Here is a 14175-nt window from a genome sequence, read left to right on the forward strand (position 1 = left end):
GACTGGCAACTCAATGATCTGATTGATATTAGACTCAGAACAGACTTTAGGCAAAAAGGAGGGGTTTGTTCTGAGAGACACTCTATCAGCATGGAAAATCATATAAGGTGGTCTGATAGATAATGCTTGAAGTTCTGACACTCTGCAGGCAGAAGTAATGGCCACTAGAAAAATAGTTTTCCAGGACAAAAATTTGAGATCACAAGATGATGCTGGTTTGAAGGGGGGAAGAATTATTTGAGATAGCATAAAATTAAAATTCCAGGGAGAATAAGGGATTTTGACAGGAGGTCTCATGTGAAAAACACCTTTGAGAAAAACCTTAGATAACTCATGGGCCATAATATTTAACCCATTGAATCCAAGGTGGAAATTTGATATGGCGGCTAACTGAACCCAAACTGTGTCAGCTGCTGCTCCTTCCTTAAAAACCATTGTCAAAAACTCTAAAATGGACGACAAAGGAGCTCGGAAAGGGTAATTTTTGTATACTGGCCCAAATAGAGAACCTTTTCCACTTACTGCGATATAGTTTTCTGGTGGATGGCTTATGAGAAGACAATAGAATTTGTCTTGTGTCATCTGAGAGTGAATGAAGCCTGGCTATTTGGGGAAGTGGATCAGCCAAGCAGTCAGCTTTAGAGACTGCAATGAAGGATGGAGGTCCCCTGACGGATGTGTCAGGAGGTCTGGAACTGGGTTCAGGATCCATGGATCCTTCAGCAGATGATGGTGAAGAAAAGGGAACCAAATCTGTCAAGGCCAATGGGGGGCTATGAGGATAACAGTTCTTCCCAGCGATTTTGCTTTCTGTAAAAATCTGTGTATCAATGGAATAGGTAGAAATGCATATAGGAGACCCGGAGGCCAATCGTGTACGAGTGCATCTCTCGGGGGATGTCCCGGAGGTGGCATTAGGGCAAAGTAGCTTCTGCATTTGGTATTGATGCGGCTGGCAAAGAGGTTACAGCAAGACTGGCCCCATTTGTGGAAAATAATGTCCGCAACGCATTGGTTGTGAGACCACTCGTGAGGCAACAGGATTGCCCTGCTCAGCTTGTCCACTATCACGATGGATTTCCCCAGGATGTGCATTGCTAACAGAAAACGCTGGGATGACACAGCCCATTGGCATACCCTGAGGGCTTCTCGACAAAGGGGATAAGACTTGGTTCCGCCCTGTTTGTTCAAGTACCAGACCACTGACATGTTGTCTGTCTGAATTGCAATTGTCCCTAGAGGAAGAGAGTCCTGGAAGTACTGCAACACCAGAAGTACTGCTCTCAACTCCAGATCATAGATATGCAGATGTGACTCTTGATCCATCCATGTGCCTTGGGCAGTCTTTCCCTGAAAATGCCCCCCCCCCCCATCAAGGAAGCATCCGTGGTCACAGTGGCTACTGGGGGGGAGCACAAAGGGTCTTCCTATTGTGACATGAAGAGACGTAAGCCACCACTGAAGGTCTCTCTTGCAAGAATTTTGATGAGAATCATATAGTTCATTGGTAATTTCTGGTAAGACCACTGAGTGAACAGGAGCCATTGAAGAATTCGCATATGCATCCTTGCGAGTGGAATGGCTAGAATTGCTGCCGCCATCAAACCTAATACCTTCAAGACCTCTGCAGCTGTAGCTCTGTTCTTTGACACCAATGAGTTGACGTGTTGGTGAAGAAGTGAGACCCTTTCTACTGGAAGACGTAGAGTAATGGTTGAGGTATCTAACTCTGCTCCTATAAAGATGGTATGCTGTGATGGCAACAAGGCAGACTTTTCAAAGTTGACTGTAATGCCTAAGTGGTGGCAGAGTGTCAGAGTAGATTGTGTTGCCTGAATCAATTGATGCCTGGTGGTAGCGGTGAGGAGCCAGTCATCTAGATATGGAAACACCTGGAATCCTAGATGCCTCAGGTGAGCCGTGACCACTGCCATGCATTTGGTGAACACTCTGGGGGCTGTAATGAGACCAAAGGGCAGGGTTCAAAATTGGTAGTGATTGGCTCCCAGCCCAAAATGCAGGTGATCTCTGGAGCATTTGTCCATCTTTATGTGGTGGTATGCATCCTTGAGATCGATGGAGCACATCCAATCGCCTTTCCCTAGAAAGGGAAGAATGGCCTGAAGCGTGACCATTCAGAACTTCTCTTTTTTTACAAATTGGTTGAATCTGCTGAGGTCCAAGATAGGTCTCCAGTCCCCTGTTTTCTTTGGAACCAAAAAGAATCTTGAGTAAGTTCCAAATCCAACTTGGTCTGCTGGGACTGGCTGGATGACTCTTTTTTTCTAGCAACTTGCAGACCTCTATAGTTGCTTGTTCCCTGAGACTGGGTGGAACATCTGGGATTCTGTTTACAGGAGTGGGAGGGGAAGAGAACAGTATGAAATACCCTCTTGAAATGATGCTTTGTACCTAGGTGTCAGACATTATGCTTAGTCAGGCTTCTGGGTACAAAGATAAGCGACCCCTGACTGCCTCCAGCACTGAACAGCCAGGTCTCCTTTTAGGAGCACTGGTAGGGCTGACCAGAGAACTGGCCTCTGTCACCCTGCTGTTGCGGACCCCCCCTGCCGTGCAGCTGGTGTCTTCCATTATAACCCCCTCCTCTGCCTCTAGAGGGGGTTTCTCCATGTGTGTCCTGAAAGGCTCCCTGTGCTTTTCGGAACCACATCTTTCCACCCTTAGGGCCCTTGGGATAGGGCTGAGTAGGGGTAGAAAAACAGACTCCAATGGCAGATAGAGTCTTGCCTTCCTGCTCACACCTGGTTAGAGTTTCCTTTACCTTGGGCCCAAACAGGGATGAGCCATCAAATGGGGTGTTGATAAAGGAAGACTTGAAAGTCTCCGCAAAGGAACAGAGATGCATCCAGGCTTGTCTATGCAGAGCAATGCCTGAATTAGCGGCTCTACTCGAACCATCAGCTATGTAAGATATGAGACACATGGACGAGTTCACAATCGAGTTTAGGGCAGCGAGCTGTGTGTTAACTTTGTTGGCAACCCCTGCAGCTACCGTACCCTGGAGAGTATATCCTAGCTCTTTCAGGAGATCTCTTTGTAGTCTTGTAAAATGGGTTAAATAGTTCAGTGATCGAAGGGAAAAGGTCGCTGAACTAAACATGCTTTTCCCATATCTATCCATGATTCTAGAATCTCTGTTAGGAGGATGGATAGATGAGGACGTCTCAGACGTTTCCTTTTTGGTGGCTGCAGCCACCACCATGGCATCAACAGGCACTCCCTTAGTCAAAAAGGCTTTGTCCACTGGGGCAGAGATGAACTTATTTGGCTTCCGAGGGACAGGTTCCATGGCCTCCGGCGACTCCCACGCCTTACGAGAGATGAGCTCCATGAGCTCATCGTAAGGCGGAGACACCCAAAAAGTGGAAGGTTCAGACCCAAAAGCCTTCAAGAACACTGACTCATCTTCAGTAGGGCTTTTGGACTGCCAACCGCCCCTCTGATTAAGGATCTCTAATATCTCTGCAAAGAAGATATCCTCAGAGGGGGATCGAGGGGACCCTTCTGACTCATCCAAGTCAGTGTCAGATGTCAAAGACTCCTGTGGGGAGTCCAAGTGCCTCCTCTTGCACAGTCTCTTCCTGGGTACCTCCTCAGTGGGAGGATCTGGGGAGGTCTCAGAAGAGCAGGGGGGCACCTTGTGGGGCTACTTGAGGCTCAGGGTCTCTACGCTTGGGTGGACCGGTAGAAGCAGGAGTGGAAACAGGCACTTGAGGGGAGGAGGAAGCCAGACCTGATGCTGATGATGTCTTTGGAGACAGGACTATCCTCATGGCATCGAACGCACCATGGCTCCGACGAGAAGGGGTAGACGGATCAGAAGGGACCACCCAATCCTCCCGCACCGAGGCCATGGGCTCCGAGCCCGAGATAGGAGCCGAGCTCATCCGAACCAAAGCTCCGAGAGGAAGAGTCGGCACCGACAAATCAGTACGACTATCCTCCCTGGACCCAACAGGAGAGTGTCGGCTCCTAGAGTCCCCGGCCGGTGCCAAGGACATCTGAGTAGATGGAACCGATAACACCGGTGCAGGTTTCGGCTCCAAATGCTCAACAACTATCAGGTCAGACTCCTTCAGCTCTGAAGGTCCAGTACAGCTTGGAGGAGGAGTAGTCAAGTCCGGGTTAATGGTCTTCGGCTCCGACGAAGGCATCGGAGCCGACAACAATTTAGCAAGGCCTGGTGCCCGTAAAAGCTTCTGCACTAGCTGGCCCATATGTATATCTGAGATGCTGACAGAAGACTTCGAGGAGTGCACAGAAGGTGCTGATTGGAGCAGAGGAGATGAGGGAATTTCAGAGATCGGCTCCAAAGCTGTGAGCTGGCTCTGAACAGAAGGGATACTTGGTTCTGAGGACAGTGGAACTGATGACCCTACACCCTCCATTTTTTTAGTCTTTTTGGATGCTTTCGAGTCACCTGAGGATTTGGAAGACTTTGAGGATCTACTAGCACCATCCTAGTCACCCAGCGCTTCGGAGAAAGGGTGCTGAAGTAAACCACTATCTACTAATTTCCTCCTTCTCTCCAAAAGTACCCTGGAAGAGAAAGAGTGACATATACTGCAAGAGTCTTGGAGGTGTTTAGCCCCCAGACAATGAACACATTGAACATGCCCGTCAGTGACTGACATTTTTTGTCCACAATCCGGACATTTTTTGAAGAGAGATTTTGAATGAGGCTTCTCTTTCTTGTCAGACATCTCTATTATCAGATTAAACAATTTTAAAGAATTGAAACAACACACTTAGAAATTATCTACCAAGGTACACCTAAAAATGAGTTAAATACAAGGCCAACTAATAGGCCCAACACTATAGAAAAACAGAAGCCAACACAGGGCACTAATCTAAAACTAAGTCTAAGTCTAAAACTATAGAGATTTTTTATATATATATATATATATATATATATATATATATATATATATATATATATATTATCCTATCAAGAAGTCAAGAAAAAAAGTTTTTAAACTTGCAAATAGATGACTCTATTGATTAATAATGGTCCGAGCTATCTGGAACACCGAGATCTGTACCACAGCAAACTAGATCTGAGATAATTCCAGCAGTGCATCATGGGATAAGGGGCTTGGTCTCGAGCTACTGGCAAACCTTGAGCTTTGCTATTGGCCGTGTCGGAGCCGAGGATCGGCTCCGAACCCATCAGTGAGAATAAACGGCGAGATTTAACAACTTCACATTGCTAGTTTTGAAGAAATGTTATCACAAAGGGGGTGTTTTCATGACTGATCTAGGAGTTGCTCTGTAGATGGGTATTTCTGATGGGGTTTTTGACTAGTGGTTTAATACGTCACAGCTCACTAGCAATACTTCATAGACCAGAAATGTACTAAAGATGAGGACTACACTAACATGCCATAGCTGTATCTAAGGAAAAAATTGTCAAAATTATTTGTCCGGCTATGGCATACAATTGCAAGGCAGTGCACGGTGTTGCACAACACACAAACAAACAAAAACCCACTCAAACCTGGGGCTTAAATACCAGAAGCTAAAAAATTTTAAAAACTTTAAAAAAATCAAAAGAACCAATGAAGGTGCTTACTACAAGCCCTAGACCAATCACCCTTCACCAGACAAGTTTCAATCAGCACACTTGTCTCACAAGGGTGCAGAAGGGCCCCTTCCAATTAAAGATGGCTTGGAAAATTTGCTGAGAATACAACAGCCAGTAGAAACTGACCCAGATGCAGCAAACCTGTATCTGGACTATTGTACAGATGGCATTGCAAGAGGATCTTCACATGATTGTGAGATAGACTGGTGAACATAATGTTCAGAAACAGAGCAAGGAATCTGACAATACATAATGATTAATTGAGGATGATACACAGACAAGTAAGGGAGATCAGGTATGTTACATGGAAAGATGTAACCTACATATGATATGCTTCTTCATAAAACTTAACTACAATACTGCCTGTACTATGTGACCTCACAAATCAGGTAATGTATTTTTATAATACAAAAGTTCTTTTCTCAATTCCTATTACCTCTCAGTCCTCAAAATATAGGAAGATTATTTCATAATGACCCTTATTTTTATATATGTGATTTATAAATATTAAACATCAGTATATGATAGCATAAATATTTAATTACTGTTTCTAACAAATGTTGTACGATCACAGCAGACTGCAGCTATAACAAAAATCTAAATACTGACAATTACAGTGAAAACTATTGCATGGTACTCAGGTTTGGGTCAATAAATCAGAAAAAAAAAACTAATTTACACCCTTGTGCTAGCTAATGCAAATCTTTGATGAAGAGACTGTTATAGATGGCATGTCAATGAACAGCTAAAAAAAAATAAAACAAAATAAAATGATAACAGCAATAATGTATTCCCATAGGTTACATCAGTATTTAAGTAAACAGTCCCTTAGGTGCAATGAAACATCAAGCCACATATTAGCATATAGCTCCTACATGATTGTTGTTGTTTTTCTTTCTGCTTTTCCCGGTTAGGGGTTGCCACAGCGGAACTCCAGTCCGCTAATGATTGACAGTCAATTTTTATGGTGCCAAGGTGCCAGCCCGATGCCCAACCTTCAACGAAGGCATGCCCATTCACGCATGTCTTTCGAACGCCACTCGACCATGGAGAGGACATGCAGACTCCACACAGAAGGCGCTCCAGCTGAGAATTGAACTGGAGAACCTCTTGCTGTGAGGCGACAACGCTACTGCTGCACCACCGCGGCTCTCGCATATAGCGCCTACATGATACTGTGATCTAATTTTACATGATGTCTCTCCATCCACGCTATAAAAAATGCTTAAAAGTAAAAATACATCACATAACTTACAAGTTTGACATGCTGAAGTTTATCTGCAAGGTGTTCCACACCTGCCTTCACAGACATCAGGACTTTGCTGGTAGTGTCCAAATTATCTTTAGCCTTGTCTCGCCTGGCCTCCTCTTGTTTTAGGTGGGACTGAAGTTCCTCCAGCATCTGCTGCCCACTGTGATGATAGAACAAAAGACGATAATCAGAAATAGAACACAAAAACCTATATATCACTCTGAGGTATCATGTTACTCAAATGTCTTTAAAATATCTATTTAATTATGTAGTTATGCTTGCATTTATCTGCACACCATCTGATTTCCATAATATTACCCGCATTCTAATGTAATGACATATCTAATAGCATTTAATTGCATTACTAGAATAAGATACAGAAGGTCTGAATTCAATAAGTAGTGAAGACATTAGAGAAACTATCAGAGAGGGGAGAATCAGGGAGTTAAACAACCACTAGATCGTGTTCCCTCATTCCAGGGGAAGGTAAGGCTCTTTCTGTTGAGCATGACCTGCAGTCAAGTGATACACAGGTCAGTGCTGTCGCATATTTTGAACACTGAAATATGTGTACACACGTCCACAAAATGCCAAACAGCCATCACTGCACAGAGAAGCTAACACTCACTGGTACCATTAGGGAAAATGTTCTCACAAAACACCCTGCAGATCCCTCCTGGCTGATTATGACAATATCATCACCTTGCCATGTCTATGAGTTATTTGGGCCTTAGATGAACCACTGCTTTGAGAACCAAGTGGAGGTAAGCAGCAATTGTGGACAGTGTGGTAGTGGTAGCAGACTGTGAATAGGTCTAGAAAATTGCCAGTGTGGGGTTACAGCAGGACAAACAACTGGATAAACATTACAAAGGAAGATAAGATATTTGTTATAGTAAAGAAGACATATCATGATACTTTTAAAAGCAACCTAATCAAAAAGAGACAATCTACCTTGCAAAATAAAAGTCTTCCTACAAGCTGTAGTCAGAAACAGCATTAAAGGAAAAGAGGGTGACATGGTAATTTATTCCCAAATACCTACAAAAAATGTCTTTTTATATTCTGTCTCAGCAATATGACCAGCTAATTATCTGCTGTTTTTGCCTTCCTTTTTTTGTGAAAGGACTTTGGAGGTACATCATCATCATAATAATCAACCCCCCCTTTCCCATTCTCTACATGGGGTCGGACATGTCAACTGTCACCATTTCTCTCAATTCAATGACATTCTCCTACTTTCCTTGACAGTCTGACTCATGCCTGACTGCCATAGGTCTTCTCTCACACAATCCATACATTTCTTTGCTGGATGCCCTTGTTTTCTCTTGCCTTCTTCCTGTCTGTCCCAAAAGTTCTTTACTAGTGTCATCTGTTTTTCTTCACATGTGCCCAAACCACTGTAATTTGTTCTCTTTGACATTCCCTCTGATGTCCCCATTTCTTCTTCTGTTCATCCTACCACCCTTCTTAGGCACTTCATTTCCATCACCAGTAGTTTTTCTCACCTGCTCTGCCTTTACTGCCCAGATTTCTGTACCATGCAGTAGTACTGTTCACACCACTGTTTTGTACACCTTCCTTTTCAACTTCTTTGGCATTCTTCTGTCATATACTACACTGACACTATATCAGTTGGCTGCAGCCCCTCTGATTCTAGCTTTGACCTTTTCATTTAGACTTCTATTCTCCTCAGCCACCCCTCCCAGATACCTGAAGCTATTAACCTATTCCACTGTCTTCCCTACTATCTCAGTTTTCAGCTTCTTATGATTTCCCCAGTTTGCTGCCATTACCACTGTCTTATCTATACTTTGTTTCATGCCATGTGCCTTCAGTTTTGCATTCCATTCCCCTATCCTTTGCTGAAGCTCTTGCTCAGAGTCTGCCTGTAATGCCACATCATCTGCATACAGTAACTTTGTTGATCTGTGTCCTCCAACCTGTTTGCTAATGAAGTCTCTCAACAGTATGAACAGCAGTGGGCTCACAGCTGAACCCTGGTGCATACCCACTCCCACTGGGAACCTCTCTATGAGACAGAATACTGTTTGTACTTGAGTGTTGTTCCCTTTCCAAACTTATTGTTATAGGGTTCAAATCAAGTTGTTTTGCCTGCATTGTCTCTGTTATTTCCCTACTATAATCACAGAATCTGCAGCAGTGATCACATAGCATCTGGGATGAAGATATCTGGAGTGAAATGGTCCTTGGAAAATGACATGTACCGGCTGCATAGGTTTGTCTGGCAAAGAAGACATCTCCAGGCATGCCTACACTTCAAAGTCATTCCCCGAGGTATGCGTGTTCTATGCATGCCAAGTTACGGGGATAGCCATCCTGAATTGCTTCGCAAGTGGCAGCAGTTAAATATTGACTTTGGGAATCAATATATACAGCTTCTGTTGGAGTATTTTACACCCATCGAAACGGAACTATTGGCCAAGGTAGAGGAACAATATGATTATTTAACTGCTAACTTTAAGACTGAGTTCTGTATTTCTAAGATACAGTCTATGAATAGACAGTTAATGCTGTATAGTAATAAATTAGAGCAAGTGAAAATTAAGAAGCTCAAACGTGACTGTGAAGATTTTCAATTAGGGCGTATCTTTATATGGCCCAGAGCTAGTACACAGCCTAGCGCTCATGTCACTCATTCCTTGTCAACTACGAATGTAGTTAATGAAGGCACAGTTACTACCTTAACAGAACCATCAAGCAATAGACCAGCTCCTTCTACACAAGTGGATGATATCAATCATCAGGAGCCTATCACTTCTAATACACCTAGTTTGTCCTTACCTTGTAACCAACTTGGTTTGAATACATCAGAAAGCTCAGGTGCTAAACCTAAAACTTTCAGCAAGAACAACACTCTTATTACACCTCTGCCTTTAAACTTCCCACTCCCCTACAAGGATACCACACGTACACGTTCTGGGAGCAGGGGAAGAGTGAAAAGAAAACTTTCGGAAGAAACACCAGAGCGGAGAAGAAGAATGAAGAACTGAATTCTCTATTCTTCAACCTGACGACTAGATCTTTTTCATTAGAAGAACAATCATTGCTTAATAGAGGGTTATCCTTCATACCCTCCTGTCATAGCGTTTTATCTGATACTCTCATAAGCCTACGCTTGTTTGCAAGGAAGTTATCTCTTAAAGTGCTCTTCAAAGATGAATCATCTGACAGCCACATTTCAGCCTGTAATGTAACAGCTTACAAAAGAAGAAGCTCGTTCATACATACCTCCACACCAACTATAGAGTGCTTTATGCTACATGTGAGCATGACTTTTATAGTTATTATGAGTGTGATAAACACAGCAATATCTTTATAAATTTGAATCACATACAGAGACATTCTCTAGATGCATTGGTTAACAATAAGAACGTAATATTTAAACCAGCGGACAAGGGAGGGGGGTTGCCCTTGATAAAGAGCTTCTATGACCTATTGATGAATGCAATGCTTAATGATGATAAAGCTTATAAAATCATTGATAAATCTAAGGTCACATCTATAATTAATTATGTACATGATTTGTATGATATGCTTATGACAAGATCAATAGATAAGCCATTATATGATTTTTGAAGGTAGAGTCACCTCTTATACCGTCATAAAAGGCTTGCCACCCCCACCATTCGACCTATAGTATCGGGTGACCATTGGGTCACCATGCATCCTATATATACAATCTAAGCTGGGTTTGATGACCAAAGAAATACCAACCATTCTTAAAATTCCTATGACTTATTAGAAGACTTGAAACAAGATTTGTAATTGATAAACTTAACGTTAATACACTGCTTGTCACATTGGACATAAAGAGTCTTTTTACCAGCATCCCCAATATGGGGATGCCATTAGGTTTCATCTGATTGAACAAAGAACTATAGATAGCAATGAATTTTAGATTTGGTTCTAAATAACAATGTTTTTGTTCAATGACATGACATATACATGGGGAGTAGCCATGGGCACTCCTGTGATATGCCAACTTGGTTGTCCATAGGTGGGAGAAGGAGAATGTCTTTGGTGATTCCAGATTTGATAAAGTTGTCATCTACAGACGCTTTGTAGATGACGTCATCATATGGAATGCAGAAGAGCTGGAAGAGTTTGTAGGCTATATGAATGGTACAACATCTTTTCTTACGTTCACTTATGAATATTCCTTAGTTAGGGCAAACTTTCTAGATATTTCCATAGTAAAAAATGGCAGTAATTGCCTTGCTACCACCTTATACCGTAAGCCCTGTTGGAGAAATAGTATCCTCCACTATGACAGTATGCATCCGCGGCATATCTTCCGTAACATCATAAAAGGGCAGATCAGCAGGATACTAAAAATATGCACAGATAGACAGGATGCCTTGTGCTTGATTGAGCAACAGAAGGATTTTTTCATGGATAGAGGATATCCTATGAATTTGATTAATGAAGTAATAGATTCTGCTATAAATAATGCCACCCTGGCGAAGAGGGAAAGCAAAATATGGCTTTGAGAGAAATGGCAACATTAAATATGATATCAAATACACTAGTGATGTTGAGCAACTTATTAAAATTATAAAGGGGAATTGCACATCTTCATACATTATTAGGCAATAAGCCTAGTTTCAGATTCAATAACTGTATGAATTTAAAGAGGCTCCTATGCAAAGACAAATATGAGGTGAAGCAAACTGCAGATAACATGTGGCAGATGCTCTATATGTGCATTTATAAGTAGGGAACAGGATCTTAGGATTCCGGCATTAACCTAAATTTTAGAGCCACTTTCTATTCTATGCAACTTGCAACACTCTGACAGTTATTATGTAGGCATGACCTCGAAGACTTAGAGAGGTTTATAATCATGTCTACAATATTAGAAAGGGCAATTCAACTAGTGCACTAGCCATACATTGTAATGAGAGATCTGGACATAGGTTTAGTTTCCAGGTGCTACAAGTTATTAATCAGAACAGGAGAGGGAGACCATTTTGGCATTAAATAGGTTAAAGCATATACCTCCAGGGCTTAACACTGCCATTAATATCTGCCTTATTATAGTGACTCCATAATGGATTTTATACTATATCCATGTTTGACATATATCTAATATAGTTATAGCATATCTGGACTTATAGTCATATTTAGTTATGTAAATATCTTAAAGAAGGTCTCTTGTTAACGCATATTTATGCTTGACTGGTAAATCAGTTCCTTATTAATTTTATATAAGAGGTACTGGAGCCAAGTTAGCACCATAGTATCAGGTTTAATACAGTGTCTCTATTTATATATCCTTTATATGCATATGGCCTAAGGGTCATCATGTGGCTATTTAATGTCCAACTTTTGTTTAAATGCTAGTGCATTGATGTTATGGCTTGCCTAAGTCCAGCGACTTTATATCTTGACAAACTTAGCTTGTTGTCATATTGTTTGCTGACTGTGATTGAATATTGATGGAATGTTTTCTTTTGATGTTTACCTAGATTTGTTAGGGATTATTAACGCTTATTAATATTGCTGGTTATTACAACATCCGAAAAAGATATTTGATTCATACCGGGAAGCTGAGTTATCAGCCCCCCTATATGTTTTATGGGGAACGAACATCTTTGCCAAACCAAGCAGTGGCCGAATTATTGTATTTGCTCATTGTACGTTCTACACATACATTTAGTTTTGACTATGAATGAGACTATCTATATAGTCAAATGAATGTTATATGGTCACTATTGACTGATTATGCTTAATGATGCTATTCTTTCATTAAGGCTATGCTTATAGATATAATAAGTACGCCTTTTTCGTCTCTCTTTACAGACATGAGTTCTATTAAATAAGGCTGAAAACATAGAGGTTTAATATATATACAGAATCCTGGAATGACGTATCTTTTGATCTATAATATATATTTGAATTATTAATTTAGGAAAACTTGTATTGATTGTCCTTTATTTGGAAATATAGTTTTATATTATTGCAAGCAAGAGTTATTTATTTGGATGATTTGTATCTACCTTTACTTATCCATGTACTATGTAAGATTATAGTAGGACACTATCTATGCTCTATTAACTGTAGAACATTTTTTCATTATGCATAGTGTAAGACATATTATGAGATTTATATCATACATCATGATTATCATGTCATTGTTTTAGTATAGATACATAACATTCTTTATTTGTTTTTACATTCCATATTTTTAATTTTTAGTTTTATTACTTTTCTACTATGTAGAATCAGTACTTATTGGTATCAATATCAGTTAGAAAATTCATAGGTTGTTATTTAATTACTATTTCATAAATGCATTATGACTGCTGATGATTTTTACAGTAAGCGTCACACTAAGAGGTGACTAAGATATAAATAATGCAGTTTTTATATGTTATAGCCATATCGGCGTTTTTAAGGTTGTCTGCTCTTTATGGACTTAACTAATTGTATAAAGAATAACTGAAATAATTATTAGTTGCTTTGATTTACCTTTGACAACAAGTCTAGGTTGTTCTATATATTTAAAACAGCACTGATATGCTTTGATCCACCCCTGACAATAAGTCTAGGTTGTTTCATTCAAAACAGTACTGATTGCTGATGATTTTTACAGCAAGCGTCACACCAAGAGGTGACTGAGATATAAATAATGTAGCCTTTTATATGCCATAGCCATATTGGCGTTTCTAAAGTTGTCTGTTCTCTATGGACTTAACTAATTGTATAAAGTAAAACTGAAATAGTCATTAGTTGTTCTGATTTACACCTGACAATAAGTCTAGGTTGTCTTACTTAAAACAGCACAATGTGCATCACTTAGAAGATGCAGCTTTATTTACCCCTGACAATAAGTCTAGGTTGTTTCATTTGAAATAGTACAATGTGCATTATTTAGAACATGCAGCTTTATATAATTTAAATTTGATACGCCACACTAGATGGTTATGAATTATTGTAGAGATAGGTATCATTGGTCTTATAAATCTTGAAGCTTTGCTATTGTACATTTAGAACTGTTTTAAATCGTGAAAAATGCTTTCTTACATTTGTAACCCAGCGTTCAACTTGCTGATAGAGGTGATGCAAAAATGGGTGTTTCCACTTTAGTAATTATGTTTTAATTAATTGATAAATTGACAATTGTTTTTCTTAACTGATGTTGGTTTTACTATATAAAGGGAATTCATTTTTGTTTGTTTAATGCGAAAGCTTGTTTGTCTTAAAATAAACTTCATTCTTATTTATCGTGGTGGTTCCTGGCAGTATTTTCTTCTGGAGTGAAATGGAGGAATATTATGAGCATAGAGGGTCA

General features: G+C 40.6%; 1 protein-coding gene across 1 annotated transcript in view; it reads right to left on the reverse strand.

Annotated features, from left to right (window-relative positions):
* The window catches only part of ODAD3 (outer dynein arm docking complex subunit 3), a 606433-nt gene that overhangs the window by 211979 nt on the left and 380279 nt on the right, over nucleotides 1–14175 (reverse strand). The window contains exon 11 of the mRNA XM_044084619.1: nucleotides 6861–7017. Within this exon, the coding sequence (XP_043940554.1) occupies nucleotides 6861–7017 (157 nt within the window). The remainder of the gene's footprint in view (nucleotides 1–6860; nucleotides 7018–14175) is intronic.

Source organism: Protopterus annectens, chromosome 9.part0, assembly GCF_019279795.1.
Source record: "Protopterus annectens isolate FY-2018-M chromosome 9.part0, PAN1.0, whole genome shotgun sequence".
Taxonomy (NCBI): Eukaryota; Metazoa; Chordata; order Ceratodontiformes; family Protopteridae; genus Protopterus; species Protopterus annectens.